General features: G+C 41.4%; 1 protein-coding gene across 2 annotated transcripts in view; it reads left to right on the top strand.

Moving 5' to 3' along the window:
• HPSE2 (heparanase 2 (inactive)) overlaps positions 1–27,225 on the top strand; it is a 676,598-nt gene that overhangs the window by 530,720 nt on the left and 118,653 nt on the right. For both annotated transcript variants that reach the window (XM_042907947.1, XM_042907948.1), the window contains exons 8-9: positions 13,490–13,596; positions 18,780–18,894. In XM_042907947.1, coding sequence (XP_042763881.1) covers positions 13,490–13,596; positions 18,780–18,894 — 222 coding nt within the window. The remainder of the gene's footprint in view (positions 1–13,489; positions 13,597–18,779; positions 18,895–27,225) is intronic.

Below are 27,225 nucleotides of genomic sequence, written 5' to 3'. Positions count from 1 at the left end.
GGAAGAAGTGTACAAGAAGTAAAGTAGTGTCTCTGTCTCATTCACATTTGGATCTGCTATCTCAGCTGTTCACACGCAGAAGAATCTAATCTGCTCCTAACTATGCAGCATAGTGTTGACTAGATAGAAATTGATTCAGACAGCAATAAATGGGCTGTGCTTACATGTAGGCATAGTAGGAGAGTTTCTTCTGGGTATGTGTTGAGAGGTGAAGGAAAAGTCTCTTTGTTGTTCAAAATAACATTTCAGTCTGATTACTAATGCCAGATATTTCATTTGAAAAAAATAACCTTTCAGGGGCACCTGGGTGGCTCAGTCAGTTGAGTGTCCAACTTTGGCTCAGGTCATGATCTCACAGTTCGCGAGTTCGAGCCCCACCATCAGGCTCATTGCTGTCAGCGCAGAGTCTGCTTTGGATCCTCTGTTTCCTTCTCTCTGCCCCTGCCCTGCTTGTGCTCTCCACCTCCCAAAAATAAATAAGCATTGTTAAAAATGTTTTAAAAAGAGAGAAGAAAAAAATAACCTCTCATTCTACACATTAGGAAGAGGATGCAAAATGTAAATAACCTGAGAAGAGGTAAACTACACTGGTTCAAAGTCACACTAAGGTGTTAATATCAAACAGAAGGTCCTTTCCCAAGAGCAGATTTGCATAGGCAGGGAGGAGAAACACAGGCCAAGGATATACTCAAGAGAGTCAGAGTACCCCAAATACAAATGGTGCCACATGAATATCTTGGAAGACATCCCTGAGTGTCTTAAGTTTTATGGGGGCTGAAATTCATACAACAGGAAACTTTTAAGAAAAAGAAAACAAAACAAAATTGCATGTTTTAGAAATATATCTGACCACATGAACACAGTACTAGGGCCCCCTTCCCAGGATACCAGCAGAGGCCTGTGAGAGTGGGAAGCTGGAAGTTCGAGCTTCATGAACTTCCCAGTAAATTAGATTCTGTGATGCCACTTGGCTGTGTATTTACAAATGGGACAGTATGACCCAAGGGAATCTTTGGCTCTTCTCTTTCATATAGAAGACACTAATAATAAATAGGGGAATCTAGCTGGAAAGGTATGTTTACCACAAAAGAGCTCCAAAGCTTTAGTTGTTGTCATCTTATGAACCATATCTCCTTGACTCTTAAACACAAATAATTATAAAATGTACCATAATTTAATATAGCCAGGGAGTGGAGGAGAGATAGGAGATAGGATAAACAGCTGGCAAATTTCAGCTCACAAGTTTCTTTTGAGATTGATTATAAAAAACGTTCTGATTTCAAAACCATTAAAATGTGAAAAATGCATCATTAACTTACAGAAATACAGTAACCATATTACTTTTGAGGATACAAATGCCATTTATTGAGTGCATCGTATATTACTAACCCATTGAAGAAACCAGTCACTTACTCAAAGCCATTAGTAGTAAAATTAGAATTCAAGGCCAGGCCCACCTAACTCCAGAGCCTACACTCTTATCCAATCCACTCTTCTTTTGTTGTTTTTTTTTTTTTTTTTTAATTTTTTTTTTAACATTTACTTATTTTTGAGACAGAGAGCATGAACAGGGGAGGGTCAGAGAAAGAGGGAGACACAGAATCTGAAACAGGCTCCAGGCTCTGAGCTGTCAGCACAGAGCCCAATGTGGGACAGGGACAAAGTGCAAGCAGGGGAGGGGCAGAGAGAGAGGGAGACACAGAATCCAAATAAGTCTCCAGGCTCCAAGCTGTCAGCACAGAGCCCAATGTGGGACTTGAACCTAGAAACTGCGAGGTCATGACCTGAGCCAAAGTCTGATGCCTAACTGACTGAGCTACCCAGGCGTCCCTGTGTCTTATTTTAAACAGCCTTCTCTAATGTGAAATTATTTCATTTTAGCTTATATTGTCTTCTAACATTTTTAGAATCACGTTTTTATTTACTCTGGAATCTACTTTGTAAAGGTGCAAGATAGAAATAATCCGCTTGTAAAGTCAAGTTTAGAGAGCTCCCGACTGGGCATCTAGACTATGAATCTGATTTGCTATTATCAGTGCATGCAGCTAGTGTTTTCACAATTTGAAAGTGAGAGATTTTGTAAGCAATGGCAAGGATCTGGTGTGGTGAAGGAAGGGTGTGGGGGAAATGGATGTGACACGAGGGTCACATCCTCCTAGGGCTTAGTTGACTGAGGTACAGACTTTGGTCTTGGTTCCCCCTTTCCCACCCTTCAGTATGAAAATGGCTCTAGGCAAAGGAATGGTAGGTGATCCCCACAGGGTCCTGAGAGGTCCATCTATGACCTGAGCTGAAGTTGGACGCTTAACCGACTGAGCCATCCAGGCGCCCCCAATCCACTCTTCTGCATCTACCATACTTGTTAGCCATTTATTTTGTAGCCAATATAATATTTGTATTCCTAACCACCCAGGATTAGGAAGACTTTTAAATAGCACTGAATGTCCTGATGAAAGAACATCAATTCAATGCCACAATCAGTTGATATAATCTGGCATAGGTGTCCCAGAAGTTAGAGTCCAATGAAAGTTATATACCCCAATGTTAGGTAATGTCTAATATTACCACAGTATTAGATAGTGGAAGAGGACTGGGCTTTTGAGGGAGTGATTTGTATTTATTCATTGGACTTCATTCTTACATCCCATGTGCACAAGCTTTTGGTCAATGCATAGTGAGTTCTGGTTATGTGCAAGGCAATCACAATGCAAAGGTATATGCTGCCTATAGACACTTGGAGGAATGGCCCTGGGGACAAATTGTGGTTTGGGGTAAAAAGCTTCTTCAGGAGGAATAGGCACCTTGAGGTGACCTTCCAATTTTCCACATGGAAGGGGGGATTATATGGTTTGTCTTGAATGAGAGAAAATTACTTCTGAGGATGATAAAGCCTGACTCGTCAGTGGGTAGACTGTCCAGTAAGCCTAGGGATTGGTTACTCATGGAAAATAACTGGGGAAGGGAGGAAGAGTCATTCTTGTGTGAGCAGCTGCTGTCCAGTCTCTCCCTCTTCTAGCACTTATCCTTGATCGTAGACTCTGCTTTGGGACTCTGAAATATTCTTCCTTATTTTCTTGCATATACTAATAATTTCCTTGGCTCCCCTGTGACTTTATCTTCATTGTGTATTCTCTTATTTTAATTTTATATTTTGTTGCAATTATATACATTTGCTTTTCTGTGGTTGGAGATAACAAGAACAGAGAATTCAATTTTAAATCCTAAAAATGACACATAAACAGAAGCCACAAATTAAAAATTGATCTGATACCAAAAGAAAATGGGTAAATATGGCACTCCGGAACAGGGAGACGATAGAAAGCAATTATACAGAAAAAAAATTAATGAAACTGACAGGAAGTACATTAGACAAAAGAAATAAATCAGGAAGAATGTGATGAGATATTAGAATGGCTGAGCTCAGAATAGCCTAGCTTGTCTAACCTAAGAAGGACATATTAAATATGAAGGCATTTTAGTCACCCAGAAGCTTCCAGGTCTCCTCAAATAGGGAAATTCAATTAGAAAGTAGACAGAACCCTGAAGTGGAACTGTGAGGATTTGGTGTTTGCTCTTATGGTTTTGAGGTTATTAGTTATCTCCACTGAAACTTGGCCTTTTCAATAGTAAAATATTATCTCCCTCGTATATTAACAAATAAGTTATTTCATTATCTTATTATTTAATGTACTTAATAAGCAAAGTACCTGTCAAGCGACATGCCAGGTACTTAGATACTTCTATAAGGCATACAGAAAAGGAAAAAATGTGGCTTTCTCAAGTATTTCCAGTATAGTTGAAAGACAGGCAAACAGAAGATTATAATTCAGTTTAAAAAGGTCAAGGTCAGAGATAGGTTTGAAGAACTTTGGAGCCCAAAGGAGAGATGAATTAATTTTCTAAAGGTTTGAGGAAAGTTTCACAGTGGAAGTAAGATTTGAAATAAGCCAGAAAAAAAAAAAAATTAGACAACATGGAGGAGGAGTGGGTAGGGGAGGAAGCAATTAGTAAAAACCTAAAAGAAGGTCCTATAGTTGGAAAATGTAAGTCCACTCTGTGGTGAACCATAGGTCTTGTGGGGAGGAAGGGGAGAAGAGACAGCTAAGGGGTAGTTATGAAGAGTCTAAGATACCAAGGTAAATGAAGCAGTTGGCATGTATCCTGTGGGCCGGTGGTTCTCATAATCATTGTACCATGTCTAACGTACTCCAATAGACAAATAGATAAAACAGACTAGGGGTTGTGTGTAGTTACTGGCTCCTTAGCTTTTTTCCGAGTTGGAGAAACATTTCATACTTTTGGTGAATGAAAAGAATGTAATTGGGGCAACTTTGAAACCATTCTTTTTATTTTTAAGTAAATCATTCCCTAGATCGCTTTCAATATTATCATAGCACATATACCAGTTAACAACATAGACCTCTGTGAACACATGATTGAGTTCTTCTGCTGGTAACGGCCAAAATACACAAGAAGGATGGACAGAAATGCAGAATGTTACTGAACTCTCACCTGGACCTCTAGTAAATACAATAGGGAACAAAGAGGCAGGGGCACCCCAAGAAGTGCTTTGTGCATAGGTGAGGTTTAAGAAGCTTCCTGAAGCTATTTGGCTCCTTCTAACCAGTGATTAGGGACCAGTTCTGGTTACTCAAAGAGCTACTGCTCTTCCTGAAGTCCTGGGGAAGGTTGATTTCCAAGTAGATGAGATGCTGGAATTAATGGACTCCAGGTTCTTTTGGAGGTTGGGCCTCCTGCCAGGGCTGATTAGCCCAGCTGGCCTGTCCACTATTCCTGTTTTATTGCTTCCTTTCTCATTAAGGAAGGTGTTGGGTTTGGATAACCATAAACAACATGTCTGCTGCTACAGGGCCACCATCTCTTGCACAGCCAGTGGCTGAAACCAGGCTCTCAGGAGTCTTTTTTAAAGACTTAGATCACAGTTTTGGAGAAACAGGAAAAGGAAGCCCAAGTTTGAAAACATGCCACATAAATGATTATTTTCCTATTTTCCTCTTTTTTTTTTTTTTTTAAATTCAAAGTGGCAGGGAAAATAAAACTTTAAAAAGTAAAATAAAACCAGTACTGTTTTCCTCATTTTGTTTTCTCTCTCACCCCTGCTCTCTCAACATAGCCACATGGAACAGTCCTGATGTCCTCAACCCCTGAGATGGGAGGGAAGGGAGTTGGAGGCTTCCCTTCATATCAGCCTGCCCCCAGCAGGCCCAAGGAGTCTGAGCAGCCACTGACCACTTGCTGAACTGTTATGTGGGTGCCTCATGGCTCCCTTGTCTACTTGGGCCCAAGGGCTGAAGTCTATTTAGGACCACAGAACCCTTAAAAGAGAGCCAGCCACCCAACCCCTCTCTAACCTCACTCCAGTAATCTCAACACTTGTACTTCTTCCCCCTCCCCAGACAATGTGTTTCTTAAAATGACCTTCATTGGCACATCATTTCTCACCAGGAACTGTACCCTTGTTCTTTCCAGTCCTGCAATTTTCTCTCTTCCAGCACAGGGAGAATCATATTTACTCAGAAAACCACAGTGTTGAACTATAGCCCTCGGTTTCTTAGAGTTTCACTTTCTAAGGGAATTTTGCAGCTGGTTCCATCTGCTTGTCCTGATTTTTTTTCTCTCCTCTTTTCCCCATGCTGATTTCTTCCCCAGTCCTAACCAGCACCCAGCCTCAGTACCTTCCCCGCATGTCACCATGATGGTCTTCTTTGCTCATGGTAGACACACAATTCATCAAACCTCTCACCATGTCCCAAACGGTAAATGCTCAGAAAATCCTTGTTGATTTGTACCAACTACTCCCAGAACTTTTAGTATTAATACTTTCTAGGAATCTCTCCCCTGCAGAACATTTCATAATGCTGGTTTAGGTTGTATATAAAAGTTCTAGCTCACTGTGTTTTTTGTTCATATGGCTTCTCTAGACAAGGACAGGAATTACCCCTATGCTAAGAGTTCATAAGTAAACTATGAATGCTAATTATGTTAATGTGAATAATCCATGTGCCTTTTAAATTTTAAGCAGACCTTTCCTTTCTAGTTAGCATACATCTGGTCTATTACCTACCTCCTAAAACATGTCCAAAAGAAAAGCAAACAACTCCAATGTTAGATTGATCCAAGCCCAACTCGTGAGCTTTACACAGGAGGGTGGTCTAGGTTAACAGGTTAACTTTAAGAGCTTACCAACAGGGGTGACTGGGTGGCTCAGTTGGTCAAGTGTCTGACCTCCACTCAGGTCATGATCTCAGGACTGCATTGGGCTTTCTGCTATCAGCACAGAGCCCGCTTTGGATCCTTTGTCTCCCTTTCTCTCTGCCCCTTCCCCCTCCTCTCTCAAAAATAAATAAACATTAAAAAGAAGAGCTTACCAATAAGACAGACACACCTTTCCAAGTGCTTTATAAATATTAGGTCATTTAAATATCGTAAAATGCTCTGAGATGGATCTTATTATTATTCTGGTTTTACATCTGAGGAAAGTAAAGCACAGAGAGATCACACCAGTCAGTAAACCACAGAATCAGGATTCAAACACAGGGAATCTGGGTGCAAAGTCCATGCACCTAACCATTACTTAGTGCTACCTCACCAACAATAGCAATTTTTAAATTGTTTCCTTCCAAATCTCCCTGCAAGTTAGAATTCAGATGAACTTCTATTTATACAGTGTCTGTATCCCTGCAGAGTCTTATGTACACAATATTTTATAAATCCAACCATTTTCCTGAATCAAGTCCTCATTTAAAAGAGCTAGACTTTGGGGGCATCTTGGTGGCTCAGTCAGTTATGTGTCCGACTCTCGTTTTCGGCTCAGGTCATGATCTCACGGTTGGTTTGTGAGTTCGAGCCCCACGTGCTTAGGATTCTCTCTCTCTCCCTCTCTCTCTGCCCCTCCCATGAGCTTGCTTGCTGTCTCTCAAAATAAATAAATAAACTTTAAAGATCTAGACTTTGAACTCCTTTTGGAATATAACTATTTTGTACAAATTTGCTGCTCTTTGTTGGGCATGCTACCTTCCAACTAAGTATTTATGACAGATGACCTCACAGAATAGGTGGTAGGAATATGATTGTCTCTTTACCTTCAATATCAGAACATTATGATAAACTTAATACATCATAAAATACTTCTGGTCTCCAAATATCATTGGATGGTGATTTGCCTTTACCATTTCTGGGGGTGTTGGATTCCATATATAAATTACCTGGTAAGCAAAGGCATAATTCCCTTTCCTTCTCTGAAATTTCCATCTTTCAGAATTCAAGGGGCAGACCTCAGGCCTCATATCCTGAGCTTTAGCAAATAGACATGTGTTGCTCTTATCTAGATCTTTAGTGCTATTGTAGGTTTTCATGGCATGCTTTTATTTTTCCTGATCTCTAAGGTGGTTTTTGCATTCAGGGTACTGCTTCCAATTCTTTGACCAGTTTAGTTGCCCTGTCTTAGGTCATATAACTTCTTTAAAGAGTGAGAGTCTCCTGTGAGCTTGTGCATGGGCAGGTTTGTAATTATATTGAGTTCTTCATGTGACTAGAGCACCACAGTCTCCAGTTAAGCACTTACTCTGTGCCAGGCACTCTCCTAGGAAGTAAATACAAAAGTAAACACTATAGGATCCCTGCCCTCACAGTGAGGGACCTTTAGTAAATATAATAAAGAACAAGAACTGATAGTTCAGGGTTCCTAAGAAGTAGTCCATAGATTCCTGGATTCCTTTGTTAGATCATAAATGATAGTTCAGAATCTTACCACCAAATTGTAACTCTCTTTAGCATGAGTTCATTTGAATTCATGCATCACCTTAGATGGGCACACATAAATGTTCATCTGCTACACCTGCTGTCACTTCCTGCTAATTCTCAGGATCTTCCTGTGATTGGCCTACTGTTATTTATCCTTTGACTAGTAATCAGGATCACTGACAACTCTGTCAAGTATTATTCCAGCTCATGGATGAGGAAATTGAAGCTAGAGTAGCCACAGAAATAACAGAACTTGGGGCGCCTGGGTGGCTCAGTTGGTTAAGTGGCCAACTTCAGCTCAGGTCTTGATCTTACATCTCATGCAGAGCCTGCCTGGGATTCTCACTCTCCCTCTCTCTCTGTCCCTCCCCCACTCTCATGCACACACATGCTCTCTCTCTAAATAAATAAATAAACTTAAAAAAGAGAGAAATAATGGAACTTTAACATATTTATCTTTTCACAGTTTTCATTATAAATGTGTATATGATTTCGTCACAGCTACAGTGATCTTGGCATAAATCACTTCATATCCCTTTCTTGTTTAAATCCCCCAAATAGCTTTCCATCACACTCAGAATGAGAAACATCCATCCTTTCTTCTCTTTTTTTGTTTTATTTTATTTTATTTTATTTTATTTTATTTTATTTTATTTATTTTATTTTATTTTCATCATGATAAGTGTACTCTTAAATTCCAAACCCTATTTCCCCTATTCCCCACCCCTGCCAGTAACCATCAGTTTGTTCTCTATAGTTAAGAGTCTGTTTTTTGCTTTGTCACTCTCTCTCTTTTTTATCCTTTGCTTGTTTTGTTTCTCAAATGCCACATATTCCACATTCCCCTACTCACTATACTCCAGATGGTCTTCTCTTGGTTCTACAAACAGCAGTCCTGTTTCCATATCTTGTCCTTTTCCTGTGCTGTTCCTACCAATCCATGAAGGGGCTGGTTCCCTTGTCACTCAGGTCTAAGCTCAGATACCATCTTTCCAGGGGGGTGACCTGAGTACTATCTAAAGTGTCCACCCACCCCACCCCACCCCCCCCCCCCCCCGCTGCTGCCCCACACCTCCTGCCAAGTTACTTTCTATCAGATTACTCTCTTTAATTTTCTTTCTAGCTCTTATTATTTCTAAATTTCTTTTTTTTATTTACTCATTCATTGTTAGTCTTTTCCCCTTGACTAAAATGTAAGCCAAAGAGAACAGAGCTTTGTCCTGTTTCACTCATTGCTGTATTCCTGCCCCTAGAATCTGTTTGGCATATAGAAGGTGCTCAATAAGTATTGGTTAGAGTGAATGAATAAATGTATTTGGTAATGCCTTAGTGTTTTGGGATGGAAACCCTTAGCCCTTTTCTAGTCCCACTTTTAGATATTTCCCTTAGGTAATTTCATCCACTCTGGTGGCTTTTTCTACCGCTCTGTCTCCCATATTTGTTGTTTATGTAATTTTCACTTACATAATCAAAGATACTCTTGACTGTTGAGGGATAGGAGCCAAGGGAACTGGCAATAATACTATAAAATACTAATACATTTTAACATTTTGTATTTAGAAGGAACTTAGATTTCATCTACTCCGAATTCATGGCTTACATGTCGATGAAGAAAGTTCAAGATAATAATAAGCCAAAAATCTCATAGCTAGTGGGTGGTAGAACCCAGAACTTCCAGGGTACTTTACTGTTTCCACAGTAGTTATCTGCCTGTTAGACTCTATCTCTCCTTTTGTTAATGACACCAACACACACACACACACACACACACACACACACACACACACAGAGTTTTATTTTATTGAGATAAAAGTCACATGCCATGAAATTGTGCATACCCTTTAAAAGTGTGCAATTCTGTAGTTCTTAAGGTATTCACAGAATTGTGAAACCATCTATTTAATTTTAGAACATGTTCATCACCCCCTAAAGAAACCACATATCTATTTGTAGTCATTACCCCCTCTCCATTTCTCCCTCCATTCTCCAGCCCTAGGAAACAACTAATCTACTTTCTGTCTCTACAGACTTACCTATTTTGGACATTTCATGTAACAGAATCAGACACTATGTGGCCTTTTGTGTCTGGCTTCTTTCACTCAGCTTAATTATTTCAAGGTTCATTATGTTGGGACACCTGGGTGGCTCAGTCAGTTGAGCATCTGACTCTTCATTTCAGCTCAGGTCATGATCCCAGGATCATGAGATCGAGCCCCGAATCAGGCTCCGTGCTGAGCATGGAGGCTGCTTAAGATTCTCTTTCTCTCTCTCTCTCTCTCTCTCTGTCTCTCTGTCTCTCTCTCCCTCTGCCCCTTTCCTTTGTTCATGCTCTAGCTCTCTCTCTAAAAAAAAAAAATTAAGTTCATCATGTTGTAGTTTTACTTTTTTGTTTTGTTTAATCCCTTTTCTCTAACTGCCTTATTTTAATGTCTTTTTTTATATGTTTATGTTTTTAATGTTTATTTATTTTGAGAGAGAGAGAGAGCAGGTTGGGGAGGGATAGAGGGAGAGGGAGAGAGAGAGAGAGAGAGAGAGAATCCCAAACAGACTCCATGCTATCAGAGTATAGAGCCCAATGTGGGGCTCGATCTCATCAACCATGAGATCATGACCTGAGCCAAAATCACGAGTTGGATGCTTAACCACCTGAGCCACCCAGGTGCCCCTTAATATCTATCTTTGAACAAAAATTAAACTCTGAATATCTTGGAAGCCAAAGGCAACAAAGAAAAATACAAATATATTTGTTAGCTCTTGTTAGCTGTAAAGGAAGCACAAAGTTTATCAAGAACACAGTTTTTGTAGCAATACATTTTGAGGGGAACCATCAATGCAGTCCAGTTTCACCATATGGCTCTGTCTTTTGATCATCTAAGGTATATTTCTTGTTTTCTTATTTATACTATTTCCAGTTCCCTTTGGGTTGGGCATGGTGAGCAGTATCGAGAAGGGAGAGAGAACTACCTTGTGGTGTCCTCAGTGACTCTTGTCTTTCTGGGTACAAGGGGGAATTCTTACTCAGTTTTTAATAACCCTCCAATTTGACCTCCACTATTAATTCTCAGGATCTTTCTTTCATTTTCGATCACAATTCTTACTTCTTTTTTAAAAAAAAATTTAACATTTATTTATTTTTGAAAGACAGAGAGAGACAGAGCATAAGCCAGGGAGGGGGAGAGAGGTGGGGCGGAGACACAGAATCCGAAGCAAGCTCCAGGCTCTGAGCTGTCAGCACACAGCCTGATGCGGGGCTCAAACTCACAGACAGACCATGAGATCACTACCTGAGCTGAAGTCGGACGCTTAACCAACCCAGGCGCCCCATAATCTTTACTTCTACATCAAATTGGTGAAAAATTTTTACAACTTTATTCCTGAAAAGTTCAAGCACTTTGCCAACTCTTATTCTAAAGTAGGTCTCAAATAATGCAAATACTCTAGTAGATGAGGGGAGAAGACAAGCGTTATGCCTAGGGAGAGATGACAGGAGGAATATGATTGTTTGCTGATGTCTGCCTATGGGTTTTGGAAAAGGAAAGTTCTGGCATTTATGCTATGTCTCATATTATTTTTTTTCTTTTTTGGGATCTGAGGTAAAGGGAATTAAATTAAAATCATGCTCCTCAACCACAGCAAACTATTATCATCAGTTCATGCAAAAGCCCTGCATTTGTTTTGATTTTCACCTCGATCTCTAATCTGTGCTCACATTCACCTCCCTCTTAAACATGCCTTCCTTCTGTGTTTGATACAGGTCCTTAAGAGACATGTATCTTTATAAACTATTTCATCTTATTGGATGTAACTGAGTACATAAGTAATATTGTGACCTGAATTTCATTCTGTTGGTATTTTGTTAACTCACCACTAAATCTTTAAAGCTAATTTACGTTGCTAGATTTACATTGACTCTATTGTTCTAACTGCTGCATAATGTCTTATGGTATGTATCTACCATCTTTTACTTTTCCATTCCTCCTGCAATGGAAACCTGTGTCAAACAATGACATAGTAAACATCCTCGTACTTGACTCCTTAGAGGCCTGAGGAAGAATTCCTTTGGTTTGCATGTCTAAAAGAAAAATTGGTGGCCCATTGGATCTAAATGCATGTCTAAAAGAAAAATTGGTGGCCCATTGGATCTAAATACACTGTTGTCTTTATCCAGCCCCCCTTGTGCATAAATGGCATCCCCATCCTACCTCCTATACTGACTATTGCTGCAGGGATTTGAGCTGGGCAGATCCACAGCTGTAACCAGCTTAGTGCTGTCGTGATACGGTACAACCTTGCTTCTTATTTCCTGCTCTGGGACTTCTCTAAGACAGAGATGCAGAACTCAGGGAACCTGCTCAACACTTATGCCTACACAATTAAATGGGGTAATGGGGAAGAGCAGAGGTTACAGTCCCAAGGCTACTCTTGACCTTTTGGAGGATAGGAGCCAAAGGATAAGTATGCTTCCTCTTGAATTCCCTTGGGAGAAAGTTCTGAGACATATAGTTCTTAAGACTCTTACCAAGTTCCCTGTGGAATTGAGTGTAAGTTGCCAACACCGGTTGCCAGTTTGGAAACCCATCCTGGTATTGGTTTTCCCTTTTCCCTAATTCAGCCCTGCAGTTCCTCATTCCTGTTCCCTGTTATGACTTCCCCCAATGAATTACCTATAGATAAGCCTTTGTCTCAGCCTCTGTTTTTAGGGGCACCCAAAGTACATGATCCCTAAATACTGCCAGATTGCTATCTAGGGGATCTGAGCCTTAATCTGGGTAGTATGGCCAGCTTCCAACTTGTGGACCAGAGACTGGGCCATTTTAAAACTTCAGAGGGCCACCTTTTAACAAGATGCTGTTCTTCTGCTTAGAAAGTTCCCTAGGTAGGATCTTTCACCCCTGGATCAGTGATTTTGTTTTACATTCACTGCAGTTATTCTCCAAAATATGGTTGTAATATATATACATGCCTTGGTGATTATAAAATACTTCTCACAAACATTGACCTCTGCCTTCATGATTCATGACTTCTAATGCATGGATAGTAGACTCATCCTGGCATGTGCCGTACCAGAGTATTAAGAAAATTTCCTTCAAGGGGCACCTGGGTAGCCCAGTCGGTTAAGCGTCCAACTTCTGCTCAGGTCATGATCTCACGGTTTGTGGATTCAAGCCCTACATCTGACTCTCTGCTGACAGCTCAGAGCCTGGAACCTGCTTCAGATTCTGTGTCTCTCTCTCTCTGCCCCTCCCCCACTCATGCTCTGTCTGTCTGTCTCTCTCTCAAAAATGAATAAACATGAAAAAAAAAAAAACTTAAAAAAAAGAAAATTTCCTTCTCAATACTTGTTAATAGAGAGATATCATATGATTTATACTTTCCAGCGACTGGTGTTGCATTCAACTTGTGTCCTAGAAAATGCACTTGTCCTACTGTCACATTTTCACTTGGGTTTACTTAGGAAAAAAATGATCATTTCTTTGAGTGGACATGTGTCAGTGTTAATGTGTGTGTGTGTGTGTGTGTGTGTGTGTGTGTGTGTGTGCGCGCGCGCGCGCATGCACGTACGTCAGCTCATTGCATGGGGTGAGTCATCATGAAAAAAGCACAGATCATGACCATCTGGGAGCAAGGTATCAACAGAACTCCCTTAAGGGAATGTGTGTTCCTTCTCACTTGGGAGTAACTTTTAAAAATCTCATATCCCCTTCTGCTTCTGTTATGTGAACAGGTGGTTAATACATACACCCCAGGAAAGAAGATTTGGCTTGAAGGTGTGGTGACCACCTCAGCTGGAGGCACAAACAATCTATCAGATTCCTATGCTGCAGGATTCTTGTGAGTAACACATGCAATTTCATTCCCAGGGATTTTGAGGAAAGAAAGTGTGTTATTCTGCCTATTGGAGGGGGAGGTTCATTTCCTATTGAAAGTTCTTTATCTGTTCCTTTGTGAATGGGTTTAACCCATTCAACAAACAGTGATAAGTGACTTCCCTGGATCCTAAGACGTCAAGCACAGGCATCAGAGCAAAGATAGTAGTAACAGTAGCAGTAGTAGTGACCATAATAGTCATATGACCTTTATTTAATGTCTATAGTTCAAAACACAGTGCAGACAACATACAATTTCTCATCCATTTTTCACCATAGTCCTAGGAAATAGGTAAGAGTAAGATCAGAGGAACAGAAAGAGGAGCTAAGAAAAGGTGTGGGAGATTAGTGCCATAATAATAATAAATAATAATAATTTTAACTATATGTGTTACATGCTTTCTGAAGCGCTCTCTCTATATCTAATAATTTAACAACCAGTGATACAGTTACTATTATTTTACAACAACCCAAAGAGATAGATGTGAGAGCTTTGACTCAAGCCCAGGCAATCTGCTTCACAGTCAAGCCTCTTTGCCACTACCTTAGACCATCTTCCTTTCTGCTTCAAAAGCAGTGGTAGTCATGCAAAGGAACCGGTAGTTTCTGTCCCTGGGAGGATCAGGAAGGGCTTCATGGACAAAGTGGCATTTGAGTGGGACATAGAAAGATTACTCTAATTTCTATAGGTGGAGAATGGTGGTGATAGTGGAGGAGAGCATGCTAGGCAGAAGGAACATTTCCGGCAAAGGCACAGGGGAGGGGAAATGATACGTGTGAAGAAAGCCTCAGTAGCTGCAGGGATGTAGTGAGGGTTGAGACAAGGGAGGAGTTTTCCATCAAGCATGGAAGGCCTTGAAAGCCAGGCAGAGGAAATGAAGCCTTGTTCTATACTCCGTGGCAAGCCATTGAAGATTTTGGAGGAAGGAAGAGATACCATCTGACCTGTGTTTTTAAATGTTGGCTCTGAGAATAGTATGCACAAGAGTTTGGAGAGGCAGGAGATGGGAAAGTGGATTTGAAGGCTACTGCAGTTATCTGAACGACTTAACACCAGAAGCATAAAGGGCTCTGACTGGCCTGCCAGCATCATGTGGCAGGGACAGACCCCTCAGGATCACAGACTAACCAAATGCCCTGTTCCTGTTCCATTCTAGTCCTGTGGCCCTGGTTTTTTGTTTTTGTTTTTTTTTTTTTTTTTTTTTTGTCTGAGCAAGGTCCTCCTAAGAAGTGAGCTCACAAAGCCCTGAGCTTTGTGTTTCACTACTAACAGCTGTTCCTAATTATACACTCGTAGTTTCCCTCCATTAAGGCTTATTTTAATACATTTATAAAAGACAAATCAAGCCAGTCAAGCAGATTGTCTTTGCAGATGGAATCCTGGCACATGCAGATGAAGATAATGAGTCAGTAAAATATATGATGATACCTTGTGTCTTCGATTCTTGTGTTCTCAGCACCTACCATTGAGTGGCACAGAGCAGTTGTTCAGTGAGCATGGTTCAAATGAATGAAATGGAATGAATCAGCATTTGATACAGTGGTTCTGAGAGTCTTCTTTCAATAATATGCTTCCCACCAGGTTTCACTGTGAGCCGTGGGGTAAGGATGAGAAGCCAGTGGCCATTAGTACGGCAGGGAGGGGCCTCTGAGAATCAGCAAAGGAATGGCTTTTGCGCAGCCATCATAGACAGACTTTGCTGCAGGGCCAGCAAGCAGCCCAGTTGTAACTGTTTTCCTGAGCATTCTTCCCTTTAGGGAATGATGTGAAATGAGAAACACCACAGCCCTTCGGAGGGGGGTGGAACTGGAAAGATATCTGAGCACCAGCCAAATATCCATAGATCTCTGTGGTCACTTTGCAATAAATCCAGATCAACAGAGTTGTTCAGGGTTAGGTTGTAGTTCAGGTATTCAGTATGTGGTTGATACAAATCAAATGAAAACTAGCTCACTTGGCTCCTGGTTCTCTCTTACCTCTTTATCACCCATTTGCTCTCACCTCTGCTGGCAGCACCCAGCCAAGTGTCCTTCGAGTCTAGTTCTCCAAGGGACATAAATTGCTTCCTGGAGGGGAGGGGGGAATTGAAGCATTCTAAGAAGCTCCAGAAGACTAGCAAGATTCCTTGGAAAAAGGCACCTTTCAGGCTTTTTTTCATATATGGCATAACTGAGAGCTTGCCAGGACACTTGAATGTTTATGCATGAAGCAGAATTCTCTGCTGCCAAGTATTCAAGGGTAGTTTTCCCAGTTAGGGCTTTATGATTCTCTGATGCACCACAGATATACCCTTGGCACACTACTGTGTCTCTAGCACCCAGTAGTGTCTGCCACCCAGTAGATATTCAATAAACTTTTGTGGAATGGAAAATAATGGCCGCAGTAGTATCCTTGGTGGGATATACCAGTCATCTTGCCACTTTTCTATACTTGTGCATGAAAGGGAGACTTGGAACACCATTTATTTCCCCTGTCAGAGTGCTTAGTATTTACAAGAGGAAGAGGAAGACAACTTAAGTACAAACCATTCCACTCTGAAGAGTACGGGGAAGGAGAGGTTCTGGCTATAGTCCTTTTGAACGCTCCAGACCAGAACGTGCATAGAGGATATGGGTTTGGAAAGGAGGATGTATATTCTTCTCTCTCACTTTAGAGTTCCTTCAAAAACTGCCCATACTAGGAAAACAACATCAACAACAAAGACAAGCCAGATTTACTAGTCAGCATTCATTTGTTGAGTATATATTTTTTGCGGATCACTGTTATAGGGTCTGCAGAGGTCACAAGTAGGAATTTATACATTTGTATAAATGAATACAGGTATTTACATACCCAGTGCTTTACAAATGACTTACATGGTCACACAAGCATTTTCGTATCTATCCTCAATGCTGAGAACAAGGTCTGGCATTTACAGCCGATTAATTAATGTTGTTGAATGAATAATGAATGAATGAACAAATGGAATATTTTAAATTCCAAAATACATTGATATCCAGCTGCGGCTAGATGTGATTATGTGTTTACTTATCATTTCATTTCTTCATTCAGCAAGCATAGGGATAGGAGGGTGAATTAGACATACTTGTTTTTATAGATAAATACTTGTTAGATATAAATCCTATTGTATTTGTGCTACATTAGTGGAAAGAGCACTGACTTAGGAGGCATCAGTCCAGAATGCACGTGATAGTTCTACCCCAGGACATTAATATGTGTCTCAGTGGCTAAAGGAAAAACCAAATGGGGTTGGTAAATTAATAAAAATAATAAAGGCAAATAGCTTAGCCATGTGATATTCCCAAAGTAATTTCAGTTCCCGGGTCACAGTGTCCCAGTCTGAACAATAACAACAACAACAACAACAACAACAACAACAAAAACAACAACAACAACAACAGTTCTATTATATAATTGTTGGATTTTCTTTTTGATTTAAAACTTTTGTTTTTGCATTTTTCTTTGTTTTGTTTTTATAACTCTAATTATCCGTAAATATTTCTTAGTTTTTATGAGAATAAAATAATTGTCAATGTGAAACAGATTTTAAAATGCTAATAATATTCATTCATAACATAAAAATTAGCAATGTGCTTTATTCTAGTAAAGAAAAAGCTTAATTCTACAAGTCACTGGTTTGGCATTCCATATGGTTTCAAATTTGGGAAATCATAGCTATGCATAATTTGTCCCTAGTATGCTGAATGCTGATTCTCAAAGTTCCTCCAATCTAATTTTGTCCAGATCAATGTCAACTTAACAGAGTGTGAAGCACCCACATTACACTAGGAACTGAGATGAGTGTTTTGGGTACAAAGCTAAACCATTGTGTCTGTTCTCAGTTAGCTCATAACCAACTGGAAGACAGCAGAGAAGAAAGAAAGAAATTATCGTGGGCAGGCAGAGGGTATAAATAAGAGTTCTGGGAAGGTACAGAGGAAAAAGGTACTACTGTTCTGTACCAGCAGGGTTTGGAAGGAGATGGCACTTGACTTGGAGACATGTTAACAGATGGGAAGAAATTTGCCAGATAAGGTGGGTTAGAGGAGGAGAGGAAGGGAATTCTAAGCAGAAGTTAAAACATGTATGGAGACTCAGGTGAGTATGTCGAAGTATGCTCGTTTGGGGCAGCCAAGAATAGTTTTAGAGTCGGGGAATGGAATTTAGGGTGAGAGCAGAGGGGAGAAGAGGTACAGATTATAGGCTCATACGCATGCTCAGGAAAGATTGTGAAATGCCTTATCTTTTACACCGGAAGACTGAAGCTCCCAGTCACATTTGTCTTACATATATTCTTACAATTAGAAATTTCCATAAGTTTCAGAATTTGGAATACAGGAGAAAATTAAATGAATAAGTGAATGAGTGAACAAATTGAATGAATAAATAATAAAGGCAGAGTTAGCAGTGGGTGTTGGAAGAACCAAGAGGGAAGTACTTTTGAAGGATAGCATGCCCTGGAAAGTGGGTATTTGGCATAGTGGAATATGTGATAATGTGTGAACAATGCCGGTCCTTAATTGTGATATGTGTAATGGTAGCATACTTGAATCTCTGCATGGTTAATTATAGTGCCAAGGAAAATTATTATTTTATTGACTGTTGACAGTGATATATGAGGGATGCAAATGGCTGACCCCTTCTTGAACCGATAGGTCATAAGAGTATGTTAGAGTCCCAGGAAAGGTACATGTATGGTGATAGGGTGCAAGCAGAGGAGTTTGAGTGACAGAGAATATGGTGTGCATGCTCCTGTGATTGTGTCCCATGGCCAGGGGGTGGAGGGATGATAATTAGGCTTACAAGTGGCGAGGGTATTCATTTTAGTTAGTTCATTTTTTTTTTTAATTTTACTTCTTTATAGGAGTAAGTCATTAGCAACAAAATATTCTATGGCCAAGGGCAATTTATTTTCCTCCTCTGGATCTCTGCTTCTTTTCCTATAAAATGAAGAGGCTGGATTTGAAAATCTCTAAAGTGTCTTCCAGCTATGTACTCACTGCTTAAAATAATCTTCTCCTTTAAAGTACTAGGTAAATTTCATGGTGGGTGTTGGTGTATATGCATGTGTGTTAGCCAATCCCGACAAAGCTTGTTATATGGCACTTTTAAGATGTATTGATGTAGCATTTTTTCCTGATTTTTAGATGGTTGAACACTTTAGGAATGCTGGCCAATCAGGGTATTGACGTTGTGATACGACACTCATTTTTTGACCATGGATACAATCACCTTGTGGACCAGAATTTCAACCCATTACCAGTAAGTGTGAGATAAAGATTCCTAACTCCTTTTCCATGTGATTCAGTTGTTTTGACTATACCTTGTTCCACAATGGGAGAATTTTCCTCCTCCCTCTGTTACCTGTTAATTTCATAAATTGGACAAAAGCATTCATGTCGTTGTTCTCTTGACCCATTTCACAGACTTTTGGCTTCACTACACACATCTATATATACACACCTATGTAATATGCCTGTATGTATATACATATATACATTTATATATGTATATGAATTTTTATATATTTATATATTTGTTTACTACCATTATTTAAACAAACCTTGTGCAGTTGAGATTCCACATCTACTTGTAGCCTGTTTGAACTCTGCTTGAGAGTGAATTTTTCCAGATTGTTTTCTTTTAATGCTAATAGGAGACATTAGTTAACGTCAGATGCAACATGTTGAAAGCAGATGGGAGCACGTTGGCCATGATCAGATGCAGTATGAACCCATCTCTTGGGAGTGGCTTAAGTGCACTTACAGTTAGGTGTTGATCCCTATGTGATAACGAGGGGATTTGCCCAGAACACCAGCTTCTCTGGGAAAAGGAAGGCTAAAGAAGAATGGCAGGAGCAGAGAACTTAGTTTGGTTCATTCCTGTATTGAGCAATCACAGAGATCCCACTTAGTCCAGAAAGCTGCACTCATCAGAAATATTACATGGATTATCCTTTTCACAGACATCGTGGTCATGGAGAAAGGTCAGACTCCTCTCATTAGCTCACAGACTATGAGAGCTGGGGTTCCCCTTTGAGGAGATCCGGTCACATCTCCGGTAACAGAGGAACTGAGGGGCACTGGGTGGCTCAATCAGTTAAGCAGCCGACTTCGGCTCAGGTCATTATCTCAAGGTTCTTGAGTTCAAGCCCTATGTCAGGCTCAGTGCTGACAGCTCAGAGCCTGGAGCCTGCTTCGGATTCTGCGTCTCCCTCTCTCTTTGCCTCTCCCCGCTTTGTGCTCATGCTCTCTCTCAAGCTCTCTCAAAAATAAATAAATGAAAAACAAACGAAAAAAACAAAAACAGAGGAGCTGATAGTCCAGGTAGGAGGAGGGGAAGGGAGATGTAGAGCCAGCTCTAGAACCCATCCCTGCACCCTATCCAGTGCTCTTCCAACAGAATTAGTGCTGCCCTTGGGTTCACACTAAGCAAACCCAAGTGGAATCAGTGAGTGTCTGCCGTTTACTTCCTTCTGCCTATTTCTACCCTGTATTCCTCTCACTCTCACCCCTGCCCTGAGCCAGGAGGCCTCCAAACCCAGAACAGAGACCAGTGTGGCACCCAACAGTACCATTTTCATGTCTCCAAAGAGTCCCTCTAGATTAGAGTACTCGGTAATGATTATATCACTGATTGTACATAACTCCAGTCAAATCACAAGTATTAAAACTGATTAGCACAGTCGCTTTTGTTGGCAGGCCAGGATACCTCTCTGAAAGTGTGTGTGTTTGGGGGCAGGGTGGGGGGGCAAGCTAATGTACAGTGCAGAGGGAATTTTCAGTTTGTTTATTTGAGCTCATAAACTTGTAGAGATAAAACAAAATAATAACTAGAAAAGTCTCTATGAGGTGTCAGCATTAAACAAATATAATGTCATACAAAAATAAATATTTATTGACCCATCAGGCACTGGGGAGGAGATTAATAATAAATAAATGAATAAACAAATAATAGAGTACTAGAACAAGAAGACAGTATGGGCTCTTTTGGAATGCGTGTATAGGAAGGCTTCTCTGAGAAGGTGACATTTAAGGCAAGAGCCCAATGACAAGGAACCAGCCATGCGGATTTTGTAGAAGAACTTTCAGGTAGGGGAAGGGGCTAGCACAAAGGCTCCAAGGCAGGAATGGACTGGGCATGTTTGAGGAAACACAAGGACACCAGAGTGATGGGGGCCTGACAGAGAAGGGGGAGACTGGTTGGACATGAGGCCACATAGATCACATAGGGCTTTGTCAGTTAACAGGAGTTTGACTTTATTGTATGTAGTATGAAAAGCCACTGGAGGGTTTTATGCAGGGAAGCAATACAACCTAGCTTATATTTTTAAAAGATCTAGTACAATTAATGCATCAGCTGTTATTTGTAGTTGTAATAATAAGGTACAGACCACTTTCATATATGGTACCTCAACAATGCTCCATATACGCTGTCCTCCCTCTTCTCTGTCCTCCCTTCTTGCCTTTATCCCCTCCCTTCCTCATTCAGATTTCATTCACTCCTCCTGATCATGTGCTACATGCTGATAATTATTCCTGGCAGAGGGCCTCTTTGATGAACCAAACAGACAAGGTTCCTGAACCCTTGGAGCTTATAAGCTAATGAAGCATAGTGAAAAATGGAAAATAAATAAACATATAAACAAGGTAATTGCACTTGGTCGTAATTGCTCTGAAGAGAGGCTGGTGAGAGAAGTAGAACTATTTATATTTATTTTGCTGAAGAGAAACTAAGGCTCTGTGAAGATATTAAGTGGCTTGTCCAAGGTCAGACAAGTACAAGGAGCTGGAGCTCTCAGAGTTTTGTAGTTAGTTCTACATCTGATTGTCTTCTCTCTTCCTTGAGGTACTCTTTGGTGTCTGTCCTGTGGTCTGCGGCCAATACTTGCTTCATTTGGGTCTGGAGATGGAAATGGGCATCTTAAGGAACTGGAGAGAAGAAAACCTTAAGCTAAAAAAAGATGGGTCTTCGGGTGACTAGACAGGCTTGATTTCCAGAGTTGGACAAACCTGGATTCCATATCAGTTCTCTGTGCACCTTTGCTGGCTGTGTGTAGGTTAAAGGTGCAAGTCCTCATGGCTTTGGTTCTCCCCAAATGAGTGTTGTTGCAGGGGACTTCCTTTACAAGCCCAGCACAAGAGACCTCACTTGATAGGTGGTGGCAGCAGAGCTCACATGAGTTCATGGCAAGCTAAAGTAAGTCCCACTGATTCAGCACAACCGCTCAAGTGAGCTGGGCAGCTGTATTCCTAGAAACACCACACTCTGATAAAGTGTAAAAGCACTTAAGGTAGCAGGCTTCAGGCTTTCTTTTTATCTTTCTTTGTGCCAATAAATTCTGCACCTTATAAGTTGAGAACTTGATAGCTGGGAGAACTTGACCCTGGAAAAAATTTCCTAGGCTAGACCAGGGCACCAGTCAAACAGACCTTGCCAGCAGGCTCTGGAATGGGTAATGGAGACAGACCTGGGAGTCATACTGGTTGCCACTTCAGAGAGTTGTGCAGTTGATGACCGAACATTGCCAGTAAAAACTTGTGGATTTTATGTTGTGATTAAATATTCAAGAGAGTTTGTTGAAAGCTTAGGGGATTCATGAGTTGTGTTTTGATTGTCTTCCAGAAAAACCAGTATTCTCCATTCCAGTTTCTTCAAACCCAGCTCAGTGCATTTAAGGAAAAGACCTTATTAGCAAATACTGTTTTGTTTTTGTTTCTGTTTTGTTGCTGCTCTTAGATAAACTTAGAAAAAAGTGAGGATCTTGGCCTAATGGCTGCTTAGCCCATATCCCATTTTACGCCTCCACCTGCCCAGTCAACTTTGATCCCAGCTTGTAGGATTCTAGCAGCTCTGACAAGGCCATTCCAATAGTGCTGCTCCAGTCTAAGGTAAGAGAGAAGATGAGGGTGGCCCTTTAAAAAAGAAACTTGTCTTCACAAAAGATCATTTCCAGCTACATCCCATGTTCTTTATGGTTGTTCCTCTAGAAAAGTGCCAACACTCCTACTGTTGGAGATTTTCCCTCTCCTGGGAAGAGGAGAACATTTAGTTCAGCAGTGCTTCATCACCAACTCCCACCCCTTTCCCCTGACCTGCCTGCCATTGGGAAAGAGGGAATGTGTGAGTCTCCACAGCCAGTCAGCCAGTCAGGGGCTCCCTTGGGAGTAAGTGATGTTTGTGCAGAAGAGATCTGCACATTTGGTGGACATAGTCCAGACCCCACCAGCCGTGGGCATTTCTCCTACGAGAGGGTTTTGGAATTTAGCTTGTGCTTTTTTTAAGAGCTTGATTTACAGAGCTTCCAGGGAAGGGAATGGTGAATTACTAGTCAACATCTTTTTAACTCCCACGCCAGCCGAGCAAATATAATTCAATTCAAAAAACATTGACACTTCAAATGTGTCTGGCTCTGTGCTAGGTATTCTGGGGACACAGAGATAAATAAGATATGGTTCCCTCATCTGCAGAGCTAACAGTCTGGCGTGTGTTTGTGTTTGGGGGATTACAGTTTAGTCTTCTAGAATAAAACAGAAAGCTAGTTCCCACTGGACTGTGTTTTCTCTACTGGGTGTAGTGCTGGTGATAATTATATTTGCTGTCACCTTCTTTTTGCTGATTGTCACTGCTGAATAATAATATTCAGTTCAACCCAATGCACATTTACTGAGCACTTACTGTATACATCGTTCTGTATACTAGGATATAGTCAGTGGTCATAGACTGGAATATTACTCACTAGTTTATGGTGGGATTGAGCCTATGGCTCTGGTTCCCACAGCAACATGCTCCAAGCCAAGCCTTCAGGTGTCATTTGGTTACTGGAAGGAGATTCTGAATCTTAATGGTGCCTGCCTAACTCTGCTGGTTAGCCTGTCACAGGGATGAGGTCCTAAGTGCTCCATCCTTGTTTTCCTTGAACATGTAAGACAGTGCCCCTGATGCACTGCACAGCTCCGACACAGATGCAGGATTAGCTTCAGTCTGTCTCTTTCCTGAGAATGTCCAGTTACAAACCCATGTTCCATTGATGCTGGATTAATGCACAATTTCTTCTTGTAAGAACAACACCACTTACATAGGAGGCCCCATGGGGAGCAGCAGGAGAAAGGGGGACAGAGGATCCGAAGCAGGCTCCACGCTAAAAGCAGCAAGCCTGATGTGGGCTCAGACTCACGAACCACAAAATCATGACCTGAGCTAAAGTCAAACATTCAACCAATTGAGCCACCCAGGTGCCCCGAGAGAGAGAGAATCTTAAGCAGGCTCCACACTCAGTGTGGAGCCCAATGTGGGGCTCGATCCCATGACCCTGGGATCATGACCTGAACTGAAATTAAGAGTCAGATGCTCAACTGACTGAGCTACCCAGACATCCCTAAGGAGCAGGAGCAGACTATGACAGGATTCATAGGTACTGTTCTTAACTCTGCCATTAATTAGCTGTGTATCTTTGGTACCAGTTTTTTCATCACTTAAATTGCAATAAAAAATGTCTTTTCTATCTAGCTCCAAAAGATACTGTTATGTTCCTTGAGAAAATTAGATAGGACAATAGGATTCTGATTATAGGATTCTGATTTCATATATATTTATACACATAGAAAATTACTGGAATCTCTTCATATATCTAAAAGTGGTTTTGTTTGGGTAGTGGGATTATAGACAGTTTTAATTTTCTTCTTTGTGGATTTCTTTTATATGTAAAATTGCTATAGTCAGCATTATTGCTTTTTTAATCTGAAAAAAAATAAAGGCTTTAAAATTTTTTTTTTTAATTTTTATTTTAGAAATAGAAAGCACATGAAGGGGAGAGAGGGGCACAGAGAGAGAGAGAGAATCTTTTTTTAAATGTTTATTTCTTTTTGTGGGAGAGAGAGAATGCAAACAGGGGAGGGGCAGAAAGGGGGACAGAGGATCCGAAGCAGGCTCCACGCTAATAGCAGCAAGCCTGATGTGGGCTCAGACTCACGAACCACGAAATCATGACCTGAGCTAAAGTCAAACATTCAACCAATTGAGCCACCCAGGTGCCCCGAGAGAGAGAGAATCTTAAGCAGGCTCCACACTCAGTGTGGAGCCCAATGTGGGGCTCGATCCCATGACCCTGGGATCATGACCTGAACTGAAATTAAGAGTCAGATGCTCAACTGACTGAGCTACCCAGACATCCCTAAGGCATTTTTTTTTATTTTTAGTATTTAAAAAAATTTGTTTAATGTTTATTTATTTTTGAGAAAGAGAGAGAGACAGAGTGCAAGCAGGGGAGGGGCAGAGAGAGAGAGAGAAGGAGACACAGAATCCGAAGCAGGCTCCAGGCTCTGAGCTGTCAGCACAGAGCCTGACGCAGGGCTCAAACTCACCAACCATGAGATCATGACCTGAGCCAAAGTCGGCACTTAACTGACTGCACCACCCAGGCACCCCAAGGCTATTTTTTAAAGAAAAAAATCGTGTTTTGAAAGAATTAAGTCTTTAAGTAATTAAGCAAATATTATCCCAGCCTAATTCATTTATTATTCATGATTCATTTATTCATAAACACTCATTACACTTATGCTGTATGCTAGATGCAGTGATGGGCCCTGGGGACACTGTCCTGGCCATCAAGGAGCTTAGAGTGTGGATGGAGGACAGAGGAGTCAGCAGGAACTGTGGCAGATGTACTTTAGCAGGACAGAAGAGGAACAGAAGCCAGCCTGGGTGGAGGGCAGGAATGGGACATCAAGGAAGGCTTTCTGGAGGAGACAATGCCTGAGCTGGATCTTGAAAGAGAAGGACATGTTAGCCATAGGAAGAAGAGCTTGGGGTCTGGGGAGGATCTTCCAAACAGAGGCAATAGCATGTGCAAAGGGACAGGGCATCAATTTCCCAGAGTCGTGGCAGATGGATTAGGAAAGCTTTTCCCATTGTTGTCCAGTGGCCACACAGGGTGTGTGAAAATTAAAGAATTTCAAAGCTACAGCCCTGGAGGTGGTGGGGCGGGGGAGGTACAAACCCTAGCCAAACCAGCCTGTGACCTGTGTCTTGGTATAGCTGCCTTTCTTTTTCTTTTCTTTCCCGTGGGAGCCATCAGGAAGATGAAAGAAGCAGAATGTACCTGTTTAGGGGTAGCTGTGATGTGAAACCCAATCCTCTCATTAGAGGCCCTGGCAAAGACTTCTCCATGAGCAGCCTTTCTTTGTGGGGCCCTGCAGCCGCTGAGAGAAGGGCTTCCACCGCTGCGCCATCAATCACTGAGATCCAGGCTGGCTCATGTCAGTGGCCATAGCTCCCGGGCTGCATGCCCAGCAGGTGTGACTTGCTTCTTTCCTTCTCTGTGCCTCTAAACCCTGGCCTCTCAGCTCAGAGCTTGTGGCTGCCCCATCAGACCGGGCTGGCAGCTCTTCTGCCTCAACCGCTTTAAATGGAAGCCCCTCTGATTTTGAACTACCAGTCCTCATCCTTTGCTTAGTTCTCAACCTGAGCGGTGCACATGGGATGTGAGCAACACACCTGAGCACTTACACCAGCTCAGCCTGATGCAGGCTGCCTCGGGCTGCAGAAAGAGCTCTGCGTGTGAAGTCAGAAGGCACGGGCGCGGTGTGCAGCACCGTGTTTCCGGCTCTAGAAAGGGGGCCTAACTATGCTGGGGTGGGGAGTGGGGAGTATTTGAAAGCAGTACTTAAAACTATTGGCTTTGGAATCAGGCTGACCTGAGTTTCAAACCCAGCCTCACCATTTACTAGCTTAGTAACCCTCAAAAAAACATCAATCTCCCCTTGTAAAACGGGGGCAACAGAAGTGTCTGTCTCATAGCATTGCTGGAGAGGATGGGACAAGCCAATGCCTGTGTGTCTTTGACCACATAGTAAGTACTCAATAAGTGTCAACTGCTGTTATTGTTTATAAAGTCACTTTGTGAGTGTAAAATTCTGTAAGTCATAGTGATAATTATCATTAATGACGTGACTTAGCTGTAGTGAGATAGTATTCATTTGACTATTTGTACAGATAATCTGGAAATCAACTAAAGTAATGGTAACTATCATATGAAAAGTAGATATTTTTGCAAAAATTAAATTACAGGAAAACTAGAGAAACAAAAAAGGAAGCGTGATTCTTGCCCTTGAGAGGGATTGACTGCAAATGGTTAAAGGCAAACTAAAAATTACAATTTATTTTCCTCCCGAGAAGACGCTGCCAGCCTTTCCCAGTGAAGGCAATGAAGGCAGTAACCACACTGCAATACCAACTCTAACACCTTCATTTGGTATTTATAAATGGCCCAATAAGCCCTGGCAACCATGATATGTCACATCAAAGTGCTAATGACAGCACATTACGTGAATCACCGAGAAGCAACAATTGAAAATCTCTCACTGCCATCAACCATTTATATTGCTCCCAGATTGCAGTTCTGAGGGATTTCAGCTACGGGAAGGCGTGCGGCAACCTAAATAAATTAGGGAGAAGAAGCAATTATAGCCGCACGGCATTTGAGCTCAGGAGCGGGTGCCATCCTCAGAGCAGCCTTCACATGATGGAGGAGCAAGGCAAGCTCTGGAAATGAGAGAAGCCGCACCTCACCTAACCTCATCAGTTCACCTAAAA

Source organism: Panthera leo, chromosome D2 (assembly GCF_018350215.1).
Source record: "Panthera leo isolate Ple1 chromosome D2, P.leo_Ple1_pat1.1, whole genome shotgun sequence".
Classification (NCBI taxonomy): Eukaryota; Metazoa; Chordata; class Mammalia; order Carnivora; family Felidae; genus Panthera; species Panthera leo.
The sequence above is the reverse complement of the archived record's forward strand: the minus strand, read 5'-3'. Positions and strand labels throughout refer to the sequence as shown.